Source organism: Carettochelys insculpta, chromosome 9 (genome assembly GCF_033958435.1).
Source record: "Carettochelys insculpta isolate YL-2023 chromosome 9, ASM3395843v1, whole genome shotgun sequence".
Classification (NCBI taxonomy): Eukaryota; Metazoa; Chordata; order Testudines; family Carettochelyidae; genus Carettochelys; species Carettochelys insculpta.
Genome location: NC_134145.1, coordinates 44676815 through 44696346, shown reverse-complemented (window position 1 = coordinate 44696346; position 19532 = coordinate 44676815). Strand labels below are relative to the sequence as shown.

The 19532-nt window shown below is 42.3% G+C and overlaps 1 protein-coding gene across 1 annotated transcript in view; it reads right to left on the bottom strand.

Annotated features, from left to right (window-relative positions):
- KIF14 (kinesin family member 14) overlaps nt 1-19532 on the bottom strand; it is a 109935-nt gene that overhangs the window by 73575 nt on the left and 16828 nt on the right. Inside the window, exons 8-13 of the mRNA XM_075002959.1 lie at nt 18235-18351; nt 16957-17075; nt 15166-15338; nt 5656-5803; nt 5492-5555; nt 5049-5233 (exon numbers count right to left, since the gene is read on the bottom strand). Of these exons, the coding sequence (XP_074859060.1) occupies nt 5049-5233; nt 5492-5555; nt 5656-5803; nt 15166-15338; nt 16957-17075; nt 18235-18351 (806 nt within the window). The remainder of the gene's footprint in view (nt 1-5048; nt 5234-5491; nt 5556-5655; nt 5804-15165; nt 15339-16956; nt 17076-18234; nt 18352-19532) is intronic.

The window sequence follows — 19532 nt, the reverse complement described above, 5'->3', positions numbered from 1 at the left end:
GCCCAGACAATTGCCAAGCCTCTCTGGTACACCCAGAAGTCCCCCTAGCTCTCCATATCCTACCACCACCCCACAATCTCAGCCCCTGCCCTGATGAGCCCCACAGCTTTATACCACCATGAGGCCCTACATCCAGGCCCCCATGCCACTGATCCCCAACTAACTGCACCTGAATTCCCACATGACCAAGCCCCACTCCCTCAGCACCCACTCACCTCCACACAGCCTCAAACATCTTCACCTGAAAGCTACCCAGGCATACTCATCCATCTTATCCTATAATTGCACCCCCTAGCAAAGCTCCCTGCACCCAAATTGTCCCACATAGAATCCTCTTACTGCACACCTCACTTGGATCCTACTGGGGTGAACCTGTCTGCCATAGTCCTGCTGCATTCAGAGGGCAAGGTGCCAGCGTGTTCTGGAGCAGGCTCTTGCCTTGTTTAGTGCCAGTGTTGGCTGCACCATCACACCTGAGTCTGTATGCCAGGTTTGGGAGATGTGGGGTGGGGGGGCTTCAGACTGATTTACCACCATCCTACAGCTGGTGACGTGTGTTCCCTATTGCCACACTAGAGCCTCTGATTTTATGTATTAACCAATAAAATTTGTCAGTAGTGCATACAATTTTTAATTATTTGGCACAGAATATCCTCAGCAGCAGTGTAAACCCTCAATTTAATGGGCTAATGGGGGGAAGGGGCATCTGGTAATGTCAAAAGCACATTAAATTCAAACGTGCAGGACTGGAGACACCTTGCAAGGCACATTAGGGAGTGCTCCATCCCAGACCTGGCAGGAACACAGCGGGCTCAGGAGAGAGCGCTCAGCAGCAGGCTCTTTGCGCTGTTTTCATAGCAGACCCTCTGAGCTCGCCTGCCATGAGCCCCACATCACCCACCCAAGGCTGGGCATTCCCATGGAAACTAAATTTCCCTGGAGCAGGCACACCTCCACGCAGGGCTCCGCCTGGTAGGACACCTGCCAACTGTCAGTCCAGGCACCCACCCTGCTGTGGTAGCCCCAGCTGCAGTGGCTCCTCTGTCCATCACGGTCCCAGATGCTCTGGTGGCGGCTCCTCCATTCCCACTGGCTCTGCTGAGTCATTGGCATTTACGGGAGCGGGAGGGCTGGGGACAGTATCCATTATTTCCAAAGTTGGTTAAACGTAGGGTTTACTGCAGTATATATTTTACTCTACAGTGAATTCTGCTTCATATTTTCTCTTCAACAGAAGAAATCCATAAAGATGTCTTTCGTTTGGTAAGGGGAGCTGTATTTATTGCTTATGTAGATACAGCAATGACATTTTTTAAATCTCAGATAAATCAATACTTTGCTTTGTGATGGCTAATGACTAAGAAATTGGTATGTCATGAAAACTTGCCACTCAGTCTCTACTTCATCTTTGTAATAAAATTGCTTGGGCCTGGCTTTCTGGCCCTAGGACAAGCCTATTCTGATAGCAGAATGGACCCCATATAAGGGGAATTAGTTGATGGCAGAATGAAGCCCATATAAAGGGGAATCAGGCCATTTCCTACTAAAAAAGGATGCAGATAAATTGAAGAGGGTTCCAGGAAAGAACCACATGAATTATTAGAAGATTAGAAAACATGCCTTATAGTGATAGATTCAACCATCTCAATCTATTTCACTTAACAAAACATGATTAAGGGGTGACGATCATCAATACAAACATATTTGATAAATAGGCTTTTCAGTCTAGAAGAGAAAGCTCACAATCCAATGAGTGGACTTTGAGTTAGGCAAATTCAGGCTGAAAATAAGATATAAATTTGTAACATTAATTAACCCCTGGAACAACGTACCAAATTCTCCATCAATGACTAAGTTTAAATAAAGATGGTCTTTTTCTAAAAGATACGGCCAAGGAACTAGTTTGAAAGTTGGACAAGATGATCGTAATGCAAGTGGCAACAGTGACACTGAAGAGACTGAAAGAGCCTCTTGAAATGAAGACCTTCAAGCAAAGGGAAACTGCTGAAGCTAAGAAAGGCAAGGAGCACCCTGCTAACACAGGAAGAACTCTAACCCTACCGGGGCATATGGAATGTACCTGACTGTAGGCAAGACTTTTACATTTAGTTTTGAACTTTAAGTCGAGAAATCAGACCATAAAAAGGGGTACTGTGATTGGATTGATGATCACAGGAAAACTAAAATGACCACAGGAGGCCAATGTAGCTGCAGAAAGAATGTTTTAGCTATCTAACAACTAAAAAGGATACATACAAGGAACGTCAACAAGGAAGCATACATGGGAATAGCATGAGCATGTAGGGACAAAAGGGAAAAAAGCGAGAAAGCCAAGACAAAGAACGAGTTACAACTGGTAAGGAATGCTAGAGATCTTCTGACACATCTGAATGAGTTCAAGTCAATGGGGCCTAATGCTATTCACCCTGGGATGCTGAGAACTGGCTAAAGAAACCTCAGAGCCACTAGTAATATTTGCAAATTCATGGATGATGGGAGAGTTCCCAAAAGACTGGAGACAGGTTAATGAAGTGCCCATCTTTAAAAAGAGGAAAAAGGAGGAGCTGGGTAGCTACAGACCAGTCAGTCAACTTCTGGTTGACTACAGCAATGTGTAAAACATTCAGTTTGCAAATACCTGGAGGATGAAGGGGTAACCACTAACAGCCAGCATGAATTTACTAAGACCTAATCACGCTAAACCAGCTTGATTTCCTTCTAAGACATGGTGACTGGTTTGCAAGATAGAGGGAATTCAGTGAACTTAAATTACCTGGATGTCAGCAAGGCTTTTGACACAGTCTCATAAGACAGTCCAATAATTAAACTGGAGAAATGCAAGCTTGGTGGAACTACCTTTAAATGGACAACTGATTAAGAACTAAAAAGATTAACTATTACTGGCATGATGGCAGAGTAAATGACAGTCTCGTGTGAGGCTCTAGAGGGATCTACTCCAGATCCAGTGTTTCACATCTTTATTAACAACTTATATTTAGGAACAGAGAACATACGGATGAAATATACAGATGACAAAGCTAAGGAATGTTCCCAACAATTTGAAGGACAGAGTTGCGACTCAAAGGAATCTTGATGAAGTGGAGAAGTGTGGTATAGACAACAAAATGAAATTAAATAAATACCAGTGTAAGACATTTATGCATTTATGGAAGAAAAACCAGATGCACAAAATACAGAATGGGAGCAAACTAGATTGGCAGCCACACTGCTGAGAAGGATCTGGAAGTAGGGGTAGAGGACAACCTTGACATGACTCAGTGTGATGCTGTTGCAAAAAGAATGCAAATGCAATTTTAATGAATTAATTGGATTAATTTAATGGATTACATTAATGGAGACACAGTATGCAAGTCATAGAAGGGGATAGCACTGATGCGAATGGTGGTAATTAGGCCTCAAGGCCTCAACTGGCTTACTGTGTCCAGTTTTGGTTACCAACTGAAAAAAGGACCTAGAAGTGAACAATAAAGATGATCAAAATGATTCAGATTATCTCAGGACAAACTTTTTACCTGTAAGAAAAATATAACAATAGAACAAACTGCCCAGGTAAATTCCTTCACTGGAGGCTGTCTAAAGGAGCCTAGCTAGCCATTTGTCTAGGACAGTTTAGCCTCAACACATCTAGCATCTCAGTTGATGATTACGCTAGATGACCTTTATAGACTCTTCTAACCTTATGATTCTATGATCCTATGAGAGGAAAAACACTGTGTGGAGTTGATTTGAAGATCCAAAAAGGAAAATTGAGGTGAGCAGTTGCATGTAGGGCTGCCCACGGCCACCAGGGGTCACCATGAGGCAGCCACTCATCCACAATCCTTCATTGTTCAGATTCTCTGAGGAACAGTTTATCTGACGCATACAGAGAAAATATAACACAAGCCTTTTCAAAGAGAAACTAGATGGATATTATATGAACACCTAGCACACCAGTAAACAGAATTCTGAAACTGACGTGACAGCATGTATTTCACTCTGATTTTAAAAATTTGGCAGATTTTAATCTGGATAGCATTGATATAGTATCTTTCATTTGACTTGTTACTGTATTTAAATTTTGAAATTCCTATTTCCTAACATGAAATTTCTGTTTGTTTTGCATATGAGTTTATAAAGATTTAACGTGACGCAATATGACAATTGACATTGTCTGCCTTGAACAAAGAACATGAATGCAACTAAGAGAGATGGATTTCCCTGCTCATCCCAAAAAAGGAGGGAGTGTTCTAGAACACTGAAACAGAACACTGAATACAGAACACTGAAGACCCTCTCCTTCAGTACATGAGCAGTCTCTAACTCTTAGGGACTACATGCACGTTTAAAACTAAGGGCATATTTAGAAGCTTTGCTGTATTTGGGACCTAAAGAACAACTCTTTTTGATTGCTTGAATTCTCATTTATATAAACAAAAAGGATAGTAAACAGGGTATATCTGGATTGGGAAATTCATCTTTCCATACAGTGGGAGATATTATGTGCAGCATCATATGACCATGTTTCTCACCCTTTTCTAGTTGAAGCAAACCTCTTAGCTATGTCAACACTAAACAGTTTTGCTGCACTAGATAACATTCAGACATACGCTTCCAGTGATTAACTTAATTTCTAGGGGAAAGCAGAAACTTCTTCACCAGACAGAGTAGCTGTCACTAAATCCCCGAAGAGAGGCCCTATCATGTCATCCTGGTCAAACAACAGCACCATGCAAGATGAGACTGATCACTCTATACATTATTTCATGCAGCAGCCCAATTTAATGCAGCAATGAGATGCGTAAGATATCCCACAAGAAATCCATCTCCATATATTAGCTAATACAGCACCACTGTGAATACAATCACATGGGTCCGGCACAGATAGCTCTTTCAAGTGGGAAGGCCCCACCTGTGATAAAATAGCCCAGGACAACTCTACACTCAAGACAAACCTAGAAGAGACACTTGCTCAGTAAAGAGAGAGAGAAGTGGTTGCTCATCATCATAGCCTAATGAAGGACCTTTTATTGTACAGGACCACATACCAGTGATCATCAGCAATAAGCACTCCAGAGAGCTGGATATCATGATGAGAATTTGGTTTATATTTTCCAACTGTAGTTTGTCCTTCTTTTATCATATACAGCAGCATCTCAGAGAGCTGGGGATCTTCATTAAGATTGACAAGGTTTGGCAAACGGTTATCCATCTTGAACGTAATTCCCGCTTTCTAGGGAATGGGTTCAGAAAAAAAATTAGATATTTGTGTATTTATCAAATATACATCATTAAAGTCTGCCTACTGTGCTGTAGGTATTTTATTTTAAATTCCTAAACTGCAGACTAGGAACAATATTAACTACTTGTTGCAAAACAGGAACGTAGACCAGGAAAGAAGATTCTTAGGACAATCCCAATTCTATGTATTCAGGGTTCATTGGTGTTAAACATTTTCTATACTACGATTTTTCTTCTGAATAAAGATTACCTGTAGCTCCTTTGTTTCTTCAAACTTCCTCTGTTCTGCTTTTTCAAGTTTTTCTTTCCAGGACCTTGACACATTAAGATATAAAATAAGTAGTTATTGCAGTACAATCTCTAAATTTACAAGAGTACTACTTACTATTCAAAAGACATTAATGACTGCCCCACCTTTGCATCTCTGCCATATCCCTCTCCTGTTGGTGTAGTTTTATCCTTAGAGATGTTATTTCTTGAAGATACTGTTTATATTTCTCAGGATCTGTATTAAGAGTATTTTTCCGAGCTGCTTTCAGCTTCTCAATTTCTGCTTTCAATTCTACATTTCGCAAAACAAAAACATAACTAAGCGTTTATACTAAAACTTGGATCCTATAGTAAGCAAGTTTTCAATACATAAAAATACACTATTTAAAAAAGGCAGGAAGTCTGAGGACTCTACCCTAACTTAGGCAAAATCCCAGGGAATTTATGTTATTTAGAATATATCCCTTCCAAGCTTCAACACGACCCTCCTGCAACAAAAATCTGCATTTTTTTATTATTTTTAGGAACAGATTAAAAAATGGTTACTCACCATTCCAACCCTCCTCCTTCAGGACGTATTGCTCATATCTATGCAAAATACATGTGCACGGCTGCTGGAAAGTTCTACCCTGGGTGCTACCTGTTGGATTGGCTGTGGAGCCCTCTGAAGTGGAGCTGGTGCAGTCCCCAGTATATATGACCCCATCAGCCCAAACATCCCTCAGTTCCTCTTTGCCAGCTACTACAATAAAGGATGGTGGATATCAAATAGATATGAACAACACATACTGAAGAACAACAGTTACAAAGGGGAGTATCTGTTTTTTCTTCAAGTGCTTGCTCATATCTATCCAAAGTAGGTGATTCACAACCCTTACCCAGGAGGAGAGGTCAGAGTCAGCACATGGCTAACTCAAGAACAGCAAATCCAAAGGCTGCATCCTGCTGGACTGCTGCACAATAGCATAGTGCGACATAAGTGTATACTGAGGACCAAGTTGCACCATGGCAGATGTCCTGGAAAGGAACACAAGGCAGGATGGCAACTGAAAAAGCCTGCTCGTGTTCACATAGAGTGCACTGTTACCCTATGGCGGGTCAACCTTAGGGAATTCATGGCACATATGGAAGAGCAGAAAATGTGCTGCAGGGAAACTGGTTACCCTCCCAAAGGTTCCATGATCGCCACGAAGAGCTGAGAGGAAGGGCTTGGTCTTGCCAATATAAAAGGCAAGCACCCACCTCACATCTAGAGTGCAATCTCCGTTCCCACAGGGAACTATGAGATTTAGGATAGAAAAAGGGAAGGAACATGCCCTGCCCAGTACGACAGCTGTAAACAACTTTTGCGAGGAAAGCTGGATGAGAGCAATGTTGAACCTTGTCCTTATGGAAGCCATGTACGTGTGCTTAGACATGAAGGCATGAAGCTCAGACACCTTTCTGGGAAAGGTGACGGCCCTGAAAAAGACCACTTTCAAGGAAAGGTAAAGGAGTGACCATATGGCAAAGGCTCAAAGAGGGGGAACCCATGAGCACCCTGAGGATCAGGTTAAGGTCCCAAGGTGGAACGAGATGACAGGTGGACCAACGAAGATGATCCACACTCTTGAAAAAGCACCCAACTAAGGGGTTTGCCAACACAGAAAAAGCACCATCCCAAGGATGGAAAGCCAACATGGCCACCAGGTGGACCCTGAGCAAGGAGAAGGCCAGGCTCTACTATTTCAGAAAAAGAAGGAAGGAACTCCAGCACCTGGGGGTGGAGGTCGACAGAGGTGCTGGGCCCTGCTGAAGACACCAACAGGAGAAGGCTTTCCATTTAGCCAGGTATGTCCGTCTTGTGGACAGCTTCCAGCTGCTGAGGCGGACATGACACACCTGTTCTGATCAACAGCGTTTAACCATGAAGCCACCCATGAGGTGAACAGAGCAAAGATCTGGGTGCCATGATCCTGCATGATGAGGTCTGGAAGCAGGGAAAGTGGGACAAAAAGAAGCACCAAGAGCTCCATCAGCGTGAGATACCAATGGTAACAGGCCAAGCTAGGACTATCAATATAATTTTCAACCAGTCCGTGCAAAGCTTTCTGGAGCACTTTGTAAGCAGGAAATGGGGGAAAGGCATAAAGCCATCCCGAGGTCTCCGGGACCAGGAATGCCTCTGATGTGGTGGCCAACCAAGCTGGGAGAAACTGGAAGAGTCTGTCAAGGAAGGGTAGGGGAGGATCTGGTTATTCTGATAATTTGACCTTGGGTGGTCCTTCAGAATGACTGTTTGGGCCCTGAGGAGGGCTTGGACTGGCCGTGGTGTGCCCCAGATTGAGGGCAGGAGGGCTTTCACCAGGAGTAATGGGGTCTCCATAGCGAGTAGTCAGGATGGCCCCTCAAAAGGGAGGGCTGCAGCTTGAAGGGCAAGAGTTCGTCTACTCCACAAACAGCCCAAATCAAACAGGAGTCGTGGATTTCCAGGAAGGTCAGAAGATTGAAGCCAAACGATACACCACATGGCAATGCCCAAGGCAAGAACCTGGCAGAGGTTTCCCCTGTATTCAGGAAGGCTTGAAGGCACACGTGACCCCGCTTTATCATCCTAGATGAAGGTGGCAAATTCTTCCTGTGAGTCCTGGGGCAGCAAGTCCTTAAATTTGAGGAAGGAGGCCCACGAATTATAATTACAGAGCCTCAGAATCACCAATGGGTTAGATACCTCCCTCCCTTCCCCTCTCCGCTCCATGCCCCTCACCCCACGGAGTAGATCTTCCTACCAAACAAACAAACAAACACACACAATCTAAGCATGCTTATATTTGGGGGCTGAAGCTTGCTGGTCCTGTCTCCCCTTTTCATTAACGGTCTTTACCAGCAGGGAGCATGGGGTACAGGTACTTACACCCCCAGACAAAACAAAATATGTGTGGTCCAGCCCTTTGGCAGTTGGTGGGATAGACACAGGGATGTGCCCAACTGTCTTGGCAGAGGCCAAAATAGTTTTGTTAACAGGAAGCACCACATGCAAAGGGTCTTCCAGGACCAGAACATTGACAAAAGGGTCACCTACACACCTACGAATTTAATATATGCCATCATGTGCCCGCAATACCCCTCTGCCATATACATTGGCCAAAACTGTACAGTCTCTATGTAAAACAATAAATGGACAAATCAGATATCAAGAAAGGTAACATACAAAAACCTGTAGGAGAACACTTTACTCTCCCTGGACACTCAGTAGCAGATTTAAAAGTAGCCCTCCACAACAACTTCAAAAGCAAACTTGAAAGAAAAACTGCAGTTACAGTTCATTTGCAATTTAGGATTCAAAGACCGGGAATGGCTGGCCAAATGAAAAAGCAGTTTCTGCACTCTTGCTTTTCACACCCTCACGTCAGCTGTTGGGAGTGGGCCACATCTTCCAACTGAAATGACCTCGTTAACTCTGGCCTTCCTCTTGATCAGTAACTCACTTCTTTTCATGTATATTTATACTTGCCTCTGGAATTTCCACTCCATGTATCTGACAAAGTGGGTCTTTGCCCACAAAATTTAATCTCCAATAAATCTGTTAGTCTATAAGGTGCCACAGGACTTCTCATTGTTTTTGTGGATATAAAACAACACAGCTACCCTCTGATACCTGTGACCATAGGGTTCTCCAGCTCAGTGACTTCTAAGATGGAAAGGTTGAAACTAATTGCCACTCTGCGGAGATCCTATAGATCCCAAAAGTGTATCAGGAGGAGGACCTGACACCAAGATACCCACCACCACTTTGTCCAGTAGGGAACTAGAGAAGTCCAATGGATTAGCTGCCTCTGCTGAATCTCCTAGGTGTTCGGGAGGTGGGGTACAAGGACCCACTTCAGGCGGGGAATTTGAGACAGGCTTAGAGTCCGACTGATAGTAGCCTCTGGAGTGTGGGGTGCAGAAGAGGACTGAAGCTGGCCCTGGTGCTCTGCATCTGGTGATATGCCCATGTCATCCACAACTGCCACTGGGGCAGCCACCTGGGAGCTTCTGCACCCTTGTGAAGGCAAGCCTCTGGTGGGACTGAGGATCTGGAAAGACCCAAAGAAGGAAGGTGACCCCAAATGAGAGGGACACAGGGTGCTGAACCAGCAGGTGCTGTTAAAGCAGCTTGGCCTAAAGATAGATGTGAGGACTGGAAGCGAGGGAGGCACCGATGCGGCAAACTAAGCCAGAACTGAACCAAGTGGAAAACCTCAAACATCAGTGCAGAGAGCAGGACTGGTGCGGAGATGAGGACCAATGTGCAGAAAGAGACCTGCGCTGAGATGACAACTAGTGAGGAGCCCATGAGTGGTGCCAAGAAGCGCCTGCATTTTCCCAAGAATGGGGACAAGACTTTACATTACCACAGCTGGCATGCCAGGTGGACAAACCCAAACTGGAATGGTGCCAGAAGGTCCAATTCCCAAAGAGGACATGGTGCCAACTCTTGGCACAGTAGACAGAACAAGCGAACAATCTGGATGTGGAACTGCCTGCCACAGAAGCCCTCGAGTGTGAGCAGCCATGGAGATATTACTATGGGAAAAGGTGGTGAGTGTAACCATTGCCACAAGTCAGACTAGCAGTACTACAGAGACAACCCAAGACTCCAAGCAAACTCATGCCAGAGTGGAAACAGGTCTCCTCACAGCAGGTTTGCTCCTGAAAAGGCATTATGGGGCAGAAGGTTCAGCCTGCATCAGGGAGACCCTATGCTGCCTGGAATGTACACAGTATAACAAAAGGGCCAACCACTACTGGTTTCTCCCTTGGGAGTCCAGGAGGATAGGACTCGCCACACTAGTGCCGCTTCAGGGGGCCCCCTCAGCTGACCTGACAGGTATCAGCTAGGACAGAACTTTCCAGCAGCCATGCACGTAGCGTGTGCACCACTACTTTGAATAGATATGAGCAAGCACTTGAAGAATTGTTTTTATTTTACATTGCTATTCCTAAAAGGCAAGAGATTAAATAATCTGCTAAATTTCTCACTTAACAGTGCCTGCATATATGGCAAACTGTTTATCATTGACGTGTAGAGATCACTTTTACATCACACCACATGAAGATGTGTCCCTATGTCCCAAGGACACATTCACTAAATTAACTGATCAACTAGAGCACTGAAGTTAACGTATTACATTTTGTATCTGATTTCATTTGATTTTACAGCATGTAGACAGATTCCAGTTAAGTATTGCCAGGTTTTCAATCTACGTAAAATGTTTGTTAAGAAGCTGCTAATTTAGAAAACAACTGGTTTGCTATGTGATACACCACAGTTGACCTTATTTATCATTCCACCTAAGGACTTGTTCATTTATATGTATTTCCTATGTGCAATACCCACTGAGTTCTCACCTACTTTTTCAATTTTAAATGGAAACAATGAAAAACAAGTATTCTAGTAAGTAAAAAGAAAACTTTGTCATCAATCCCCCTCTATCTATATGAACAACAAGAAACACTATGTGTGGTAGAGGGGGGACAAAAATACAAGGGTAATGCCTGTTTTGCATCCCAAGCTGCTGCTACACTATCATTCTCCTGTTGCAGGTGTCATGGTAATGAGGCAATTTGAAGCAGGCTAATGAGGTGCTAACATGCATATTCAGTGCCTCATTAGCACAATGGCGGTCATGCGAATAGACTTCAAAATGCAGATTGACAGTGAAGATAGTGACAGCTTCGAAACAAGCACTCCACCTTGACATTCCCTTACTCTGATCTAGTTCTGTGGGAGAAAGGGAATGTTGAAGTGGGGCTCTTATTTCAACTCTGCCCCGCATCTTCAGTGTCAATCTGCAGTTCAAAGTCTGTTCGCATGGCTGACATGATGCTAGTGAGGTTCTGAATATGCATGTTAGCACCCAATTAGCCTACTCTGAATTGCCTCATTATGATGGCACCTCCAACGGGAGAATGGTAGTCCAGCAGCAGGCCCAGTTACCACATTACTACTCCTAGCACTATCCCATTATTTACTAAACAATTAAGATGACAAAATCATAGAACACTAGAACTGGAATGCACATCGACAAGTCATTTAAGTCCAGTCCCATGCACTCATGGCAGGGCCTAGCACCATCTATATCATCGCCGATGATATAGCTAACCTGCTCTTAAAAATCTCCAATGATGGAGATTCCACAGTCTCATAGGTAACTTATTCCAATGCTTAACCACCCTTACAGTTAGCAAGTTTTCCTAATGTACAGCCTAAACCTCCCTTGCTGCAACCTAAATCCACTACTTCTTGTCCTCTCATCAGAAGTTAAGAATAATTATTTTCTCCCTCACTGTTCTAACAACCTTTCAGGTACTTGAAAACGGTTATCATGCCCCCTCTTAGTCTCCTCTTTTCCAAATTTAAAAAAAAATAAATTCTTTCAACATTCCTTCATTGGCCATATATTCTAGATCTTTAATCATTCTCTGGGCCCTCTGCAATTTGTGCACATTTTATCCGATAGCTTACAGCTCAGATATCACCTCAATCAGCTTCTTAAGTATTCTATGACGCATTTCATCAGACTCTAGTGATTGTACTTTTCCTATTTTAAGTTCTGAACCTACCTAACGTTCTCAAGCACCCACTGTTCTAGGCATCCAGTCACCACCAACCTTCTTGGTGAAAACCAAAACAAAGATGTAATTAAGCACCTCTGCCATTTCCACATTTTCTGTTTTTCTCTTTTCACTGAGTCATGGGCCTACCCTGTCCTTATTCTTCCTCTTGCTTCTAACATATTTGGAAAATTTTTCTTGCTACACTTCATGTCTCTGGACAGTTGAAGCTCGTTTTGTGCCTTCACCTTTCTAATTTTGTCCCTACATTTGTGTTATGTTCCTCCTTTGTAATTTGACCTAGCTTCCACTTTTGTAGGCCTTCTTTAGATTTTTTTTGACCATTCAAGATCTCCTGGTTTAGCCAGGATAATGTCTTGTCATACTTCCTATTTTTTTCTATGAGGTGGAATAGTTTGCTCTTGCTCCCTGAATTATATCTCTTTGAAAAATTGCCCAACTATCTTCAGTTATTTTTCCTTTAAGTCTGCTTCCCTTGGGACCTTACATACCAACTCCTTAAGTTTGCTGAAGTCTGCCTTCTGGAAATCCATTGTCTTTATTTTGTTGTTCTCCCCCCATATTGCATAAATCGCTTTCACCCGAGCTTCCTTGCACTTTGAAATTCTTAACCAGCTCCTTCCATTTTGTTAAAATCAAATCTGTGACAGCCTCCTCCCATGCCCCTGCCCCAGTAGCTTTCTCCACCTTCTGAAATAAAATATTGTCTCCAACACATTCCAAGAACCTGCCGGATAATCTGCGTCCTGATGTTTTACTTATCCAAAAGATATCCGGATAGTTGAATTTCCACATCAGCACCAAGCCCTGTGCTTTGTATGATTTTGTTAGTTGGAAAATAAAGCCTCATCCACATCCTCTTCTTCATTCGGTGGCCTGTAGTAGACCACTACCATAAGCATCAGCCTTTTTTTTTTAATTAAAAAAAATAACATTTTTATCTTTACCCAGACTTTCAATAACTCCAGCTACATCTACACTAAGAGAGAAATTCAAATTTATGGCAGTTAGCTCGATATTACAATGTCACTATAAATACCATTAATTCCATTTAGGGAGCACTAATATCAATATCATAACATTGCCAAAACCAGCTGGGTGTTGCATCAAGTTCAAATCTAGAAGTTCGAATGATAGCTAGTGTGGAAGCACCATGTCTTTAAATGGAACTTATTAATCTCCAAAGGTATCCTGTATGTAATCCACAATGCCCCACAGTGCTCCTCTCTGGCTACTTAATCTCTGATGCTCTCCAAGTGCGCAGGAATTAGTTAACAGGAAGACCATGAATTTCAACTGGGGACCAGGAAGCCTGGGGCTGTGGGGTCATGTTTATCAGCCTCTCGTACAAACATGTCTTTGCTGGCAGTGCTCTGAGCACATCCACCCATTACAAATAGTCCCATCAGAGAGTTCATGATTTTGTCTCTACCTTTCCTAGCTGAGCACTTGGTATCTTTTTCTGCACTGCCTGGGGCCAGTCGCTGCCCCACGTCAGGTAGGCTGTCGGGGGCGGCCGGGGGGTGGGGAGAGGTCATGCTTGTACAAAAGACCAAGAAACTCCAGTGGTTTACATTTGTGCAGCCCTGCCTCTCATCCTCCACAGGCAGCCAGAGTCTTTCCCACACCCAACCACTTCATGTTGCTAGCCCATAACCCAATAAAAGGACATGCCTGCCATTCAGTACTGACTATACTGCCAGGCAGCACCATGTCCTGGCAAGTGTGCAGTGAGGGCTCCAATGGTGGGAAAGATTTTCAGGGGCTTGCAGCCACTCAGGGGAAATCTCACCCTGGTGCCTAAAACTTGAGGGGCCTGGGTGCCCCCTGGGGCAGCACCTCAAATGCCACCCCCCAAACCCCTCCCCTCAAACCCTCTGCCCCAGCAAGGATCTCAGAAGCTAGCTGTCACTGGGAGAGCAGGGAGGGAGGGGAGCAATCTCCCCCAACAGCCACAAATGGCAGGGCCTGGCTGCCACCTGGGGGGAATGGTTCTAGTGTCCCGTGGACCACAGACCCCACCATCCAAAAAAAGACTTTCAGGGACCATGTCAACTAGCCATTCAACCCACAAATACCAACACCCCCCCTTCCCCGAGCAATGAAATTTGGCACACCTCATCCCAGGCGTACTGAAGAGAGAAGCCCAAAATCTTTTTTCCCCCCCCAAGACTTTTCTATCATCTTTCTTCTAACTTTGGACCCCTCCATGCAGGAAAGAGTGGGTGGAGGGCCAGTTGAGAAGACAAACTGCTGGGAGATGCCAGAGCACAGAAGCTGTATAATGAACTGGGAAGCCAAAAATCCTTCCTCACCAAATCTTGTTTTTTCAAAACCTTTACCATCTACTCTTTCTTCAGGCTTTGCACTGTGCCTGTATTATTTTCAAGGATCAAATGTAATCAAGAGAGCGGGGACAGCTGAAAAGAGACACATACCTACTGCTTTTTATAACATTTTTCACAATTCAGTTACAGCTATAGTTTTAAAAAAATGATTCAGTTATAGAAGCAAGAGATTTCCATTAATTTGGCAATCTCTATTGATGCCCTATTTTTCCTTCCTTCCACCTGGAAAAATGGACTTTTGCTTACCACGGAAGGAGAACAAGGGCAATGCAATGTGGAAAGATGATATCAACTGCCCACAACCACTTGCGGGGCATTATTTTCCTCAGGCTACATCAGCGAAAATACCCAGAAGGCTACTGGGATTAGAGAACTGTGGGATAGGTTCCCACAATGCCCTGCTGTAACAGTTGATATTTGCCAATTGAGTGTGGCAGCATTAAGTCGACTTTGGGGGGAACACACTGGGAGATGAGGATATTCAAGTTCGAATTTATAAATTCCAGCATTACAAAATCAATGGCAATAAATTTAAATTTACCTCATAGTATAGACATAGCTTCTGTCTCCTATATCCATCTCCACCTTAGTTCTAGAGCATGTATTTTAATATACAAGACAACACCTCCTCCTTTTTTCCCCCGCCTGTCCTTCCTGAGTTAAGTTGTACCATTCTATGCCAATATTCCAGTCAAATCCACCTTACCTCTAATTAATTTAGCATTCATATCTTCATTTACTTTAGCAGTGTTGATTATCAAACAAGCCTGTTTAGCATATCGAAGAGTGCTAAGGGTTTCCTCTACATTGTTGGCAGCAGGGCTTATTGTGGCAATCATAGTTGTTTTTGAATTTCCACCGAGGCTTTCCTTTAATAACCTTCATCAGCAAGAAAATGAAATAGTTATTCCCAGCACTGAAACCAAATAAATTACTCTGAGTTCTAATGGATTAAATTAAAAACAAAAACAAAAGGTGTGATTTACTATTTCAGGATTATTTTCAACCAGCTAGCCAAATCCTGATCATGATGCTGTTCCTGTGTACCACTACACAGCATTTTTCTCTTAAGCTTCAAGAGAAAAATCAACCAACTACTTACACTCCCAAATAACTTCACCCTTTTATACCTTAAGACTCTTACAAACCATAAAAACCAATTACACACGAGCATTTCTCCACTTTCCATTTATGCCCTCCTCTGTTTGGAAAAAAAAAATTATTCCCAAATGCCTCAACACAGCAGAACCAACTGGAGCTCCAACAACATGGATAATTTCAGATGAAAATTTCTTACGAATTATAGAACTAGGTCATAAATTAATATTTCTCATTTATTAGTGACAAATATTCATTAATATAGATTTAGAATTCAGATGACATTTCCCAGCAGTTTCTCAGAAACTTTCTATCTCCTACCAAATTACACCATCCATTTTGCCTTCTAATCTGAAATTTGTCAATGATTTCTAGTTCTTTGAATAATTTGCAGGACAATACACCTTACTACCACAGCTGACAATGAGAGTGGAAGGTGAAAGGTATAGTTTTTACTGTGTCCAAAAGTTTTTCTTCTTCATTCTTGAATTAAAAAAAGCTTATCTCCCTGTGCATTTTTACATTTTCCCTACTCCAGATTTAGTATTTATGACAATTGCCAGAATGAGAGCAAAGGACATTTCATTTACAGAAAGTCCTATTCTGACTTAAACTCAGGTGTTGGGTGTGCATAACCCCCAGGCCACTTGCCTCCACCGGCTCATCTATAGGAGACAACAAAATAGTATCATAACTCAGCTGATAGTAATTTAGTTTTAAGGTTTGTCCCTCATCTTTAAAATATTAGTTGATACACAAGTGCATGACACTGTGGAACCAATTCAGTGTCAGTGAGGACTGAAGAAGGATTCTGGCTGTGGAAGGTAGGGATGGGAGCAAAGCCACAGTTCCACCCATGGCTCCTCTCATGCACTGTGTGGCTAATGTGACCTGCCTGCCCCATCACTAGTTCAAATCAGGCTGACAACTTGCCGACAAATCTGTCTTTGGGAGCAGGGGGGGAAGCCAAAAAAACAAAAAACAAAATATCTTGGAGCCACAAAGGCAAGGCCAGCAAGAAAAAAAGCACAATATAGAAATATAGAACATTGTTTCCTCTCTTGTGGAGAAACAGAAACATGAAAGCTGTCTTTCAGGACCAAGAGTAAAAGTAAACAGCAATGAGGCAAAGGCACTGTTAAGAGAAGAAAAGGCACCAGAATAATTTCCTTATCTACAGTACAAAACAGAGGAAACATATAGTGGTCCTTCAATGTATCCATGAGTAACAGAACATGAAAATATTTCTCAAATTCATTTCATCCAGTAGCTATTTCAGACAATATTTAGACCTAAGAGTCTACAGGTGCATGATCTGCAGTCTCACACGACTCTTCCTCTTTGTTTTCTATGGAATCAACCAATTCCTTTATAATAACTCTTCATGAAATATACATACCATGTAAGGATAGATTCCCGATAAGGAACGAAAGCTCTCCTGCTGTTGTGAGATTGCTCAGAAAGTGCAGAAATAACTTTCCCCAGAGTCAGCAGCGATTTATTAATGCTCACGCCCTCCTATATAAAGCAGAAATAAAAGTACATCCATAGCATTATGATTTAAAAAAAAAAAAAAGACCAATTGCTAAACGAGACTAACAGGCTGGCAGTGGTCCCTTGTGAATCCATCCTGCTAACAGAAGCTGTTTGTCCTATCAGGAAATGCTAAATTAATTATGCTGACTTAGATATATTGTACTAATCCACCACTGATATAATGGAGACAAGAGAAGTCCAGAAGGATCTATAATCGGACGCAATGAAGATCTATTTTGGACTAAGCAGGTCTGATGAGCAACATTGGACAAGGTTGGGGAGAAAACCTTTTTATCTCTTTATTTTATCTTACTGTAACCTTTTTTGGTAATAAAGCCAAAGCCCAAAAAGGGATAAATTCCGACTCTGCACAGTATACAGTCTGTGTTTTAGATCAAGTTAGAAAAAAAGAGACTTACGCAGATGCTCTTCTACCCACATTCTTTTTAGCTTCTTCGCATTATGAAAACAGAGGTATGCAAGTGTTTTCTCCCTTACTTTAGGCAAAGAATATTCAGCTTTGAAGAGTTAAAACAAATGCAAGACGTATGGGATTAAAAGCTGAAGAAAGCATTCAATATCAAGCATTTTGGAAGAGAACTAGATTACAAGACTACAGATGTCCAAGCCTCCTACACAAAAACCACAGCTGAAATATGCTTTCTCCCATCCTCTTTTTTTTAAATCCGTATTTATATTTCACTATAACCAAGTCAAGTTAAAGTAGATAGCGAATAGGTGTGGAAAATAACTCAAAGTATGATGCGAGACTCAGGTCAATAATAATTTACATACACATACATTTTAAACAGTAAAATTTAGTGAAAAATAATGTGCTGGATGGAAAGGTGACAGTTACAAAGAAAACAAGCTAAATTATGAGAATTATGCAAGTGAAGCTGATAAGCAATTAAAGAAGTGAACTATTAAAAGTACAGAATATTCAGCAGACTATCTACATTATATTTTTTCCTGTCGTGAAAAAAAAACAGCAGCAATGCAAAAAACACTGCCATATCAAGAGTCATTCAACACAGGCCATTCTCACACACGCAAACCTAAAGTATTTTCATTTCATGGCCTCACAGCAGTGTGCTCTTTGGGATAACCCATTTGTCATTAAACCATAAAGGCAGTTTACCTTCCATCTCTCTTCACTGATCTGAGCAGGACAGCAACGTTCACTGCCTGCTAGATCTATTAGATTTATGCGACTGATAATCCTATGATCATGCTCCTCTCCTTCCACCAACTCTTTCTAGGAAAAAAAGATTACTGCACTTAGTCTACAAAATTAAAATATTTTCCATAACATTATCAAACTTAACAAAAAAAAAAAACAGTCAGGTCTATCATATTATTCACTTTCAAACAATAAAGCAGTCATGTAGCACTTTAAAGACTAACAAAATAACTTATTAGGTGATGAGCTTTCGTGGGACAGACCCACTTCTTCAGATCTGGAGGATTACCGAGAGAAAAAAATGAAAGAAAATTGACAAATCAGCTAAATAAATGGGATGGTAAGAAAAGGAGAGTGAAAAAACCTCTGTAAAGTGTTGGTTAAGTGGGATGTCTGCCATCACTGCAAATATCAAAGGTGGGGAAATGTCCTTGTACTGTGTAAGATAATTGACATCTTTCTTGAGTCCATGATGATAGGTATAAAACTTGAAAATTATTTCCAATTCAACGTCTCCCTTTGTAATCTGATGTTAAAATCTTTGTTGCAACACACAAGCCATGAGGTCATTAATAGTGTGTCCTGCCAAGACGAAATGCTCACTTACCAGTTTATGTGTATTCAGATTGCTAATGTTTGATATATGTCCATTCATCCTTTGGCAACAGGATTGTTCAGTTTGTCCAATATACACATGGCAGAGGGTCATTGCTGACACATGATAGCATATATATTAGTGGAAGTGCAGGAATATGAACCCCTGATCGTGTAACTGACGTGGTTAGGTCCAGGGATGGGGTCTCTAGTGTAAATGTGTGTACAGAGCCGGCAACGGCATTTGTTGCAAGGAAAGGTTCCTTGGTTAGTATATCTGTGGTATGGCTGCTAGTGAGATTTTTCTTGAGGTTGGGTGGCTGCCTTTAAGAAAGAACAGGACTATCACCTACGGCCTGCGAGAGTGAAGAATCATGTTCCAGTAGGGCTTGTACATTACAACGTGTTCAAGGGCTTTGAGTTGAGGGCTAGAGATAATGGCAAGTGGTGCTCTGCTTTGTTTTGTGAAAATACAGACTAACACAGCTAGCTCTCGGGGACTAAGAAAAATACAGTGTAACTTAACAAGAAAAACAGTAAGGTGAGGATAGTAAGTAGACAGCAACTCCTGATAATTTCTGGTAGCACACATGCACAAGCTTGGAAGCATAAGTAGAATTCATAAAATGTGAGACAGCTTAATACAGGTTGAACCTCTCCAA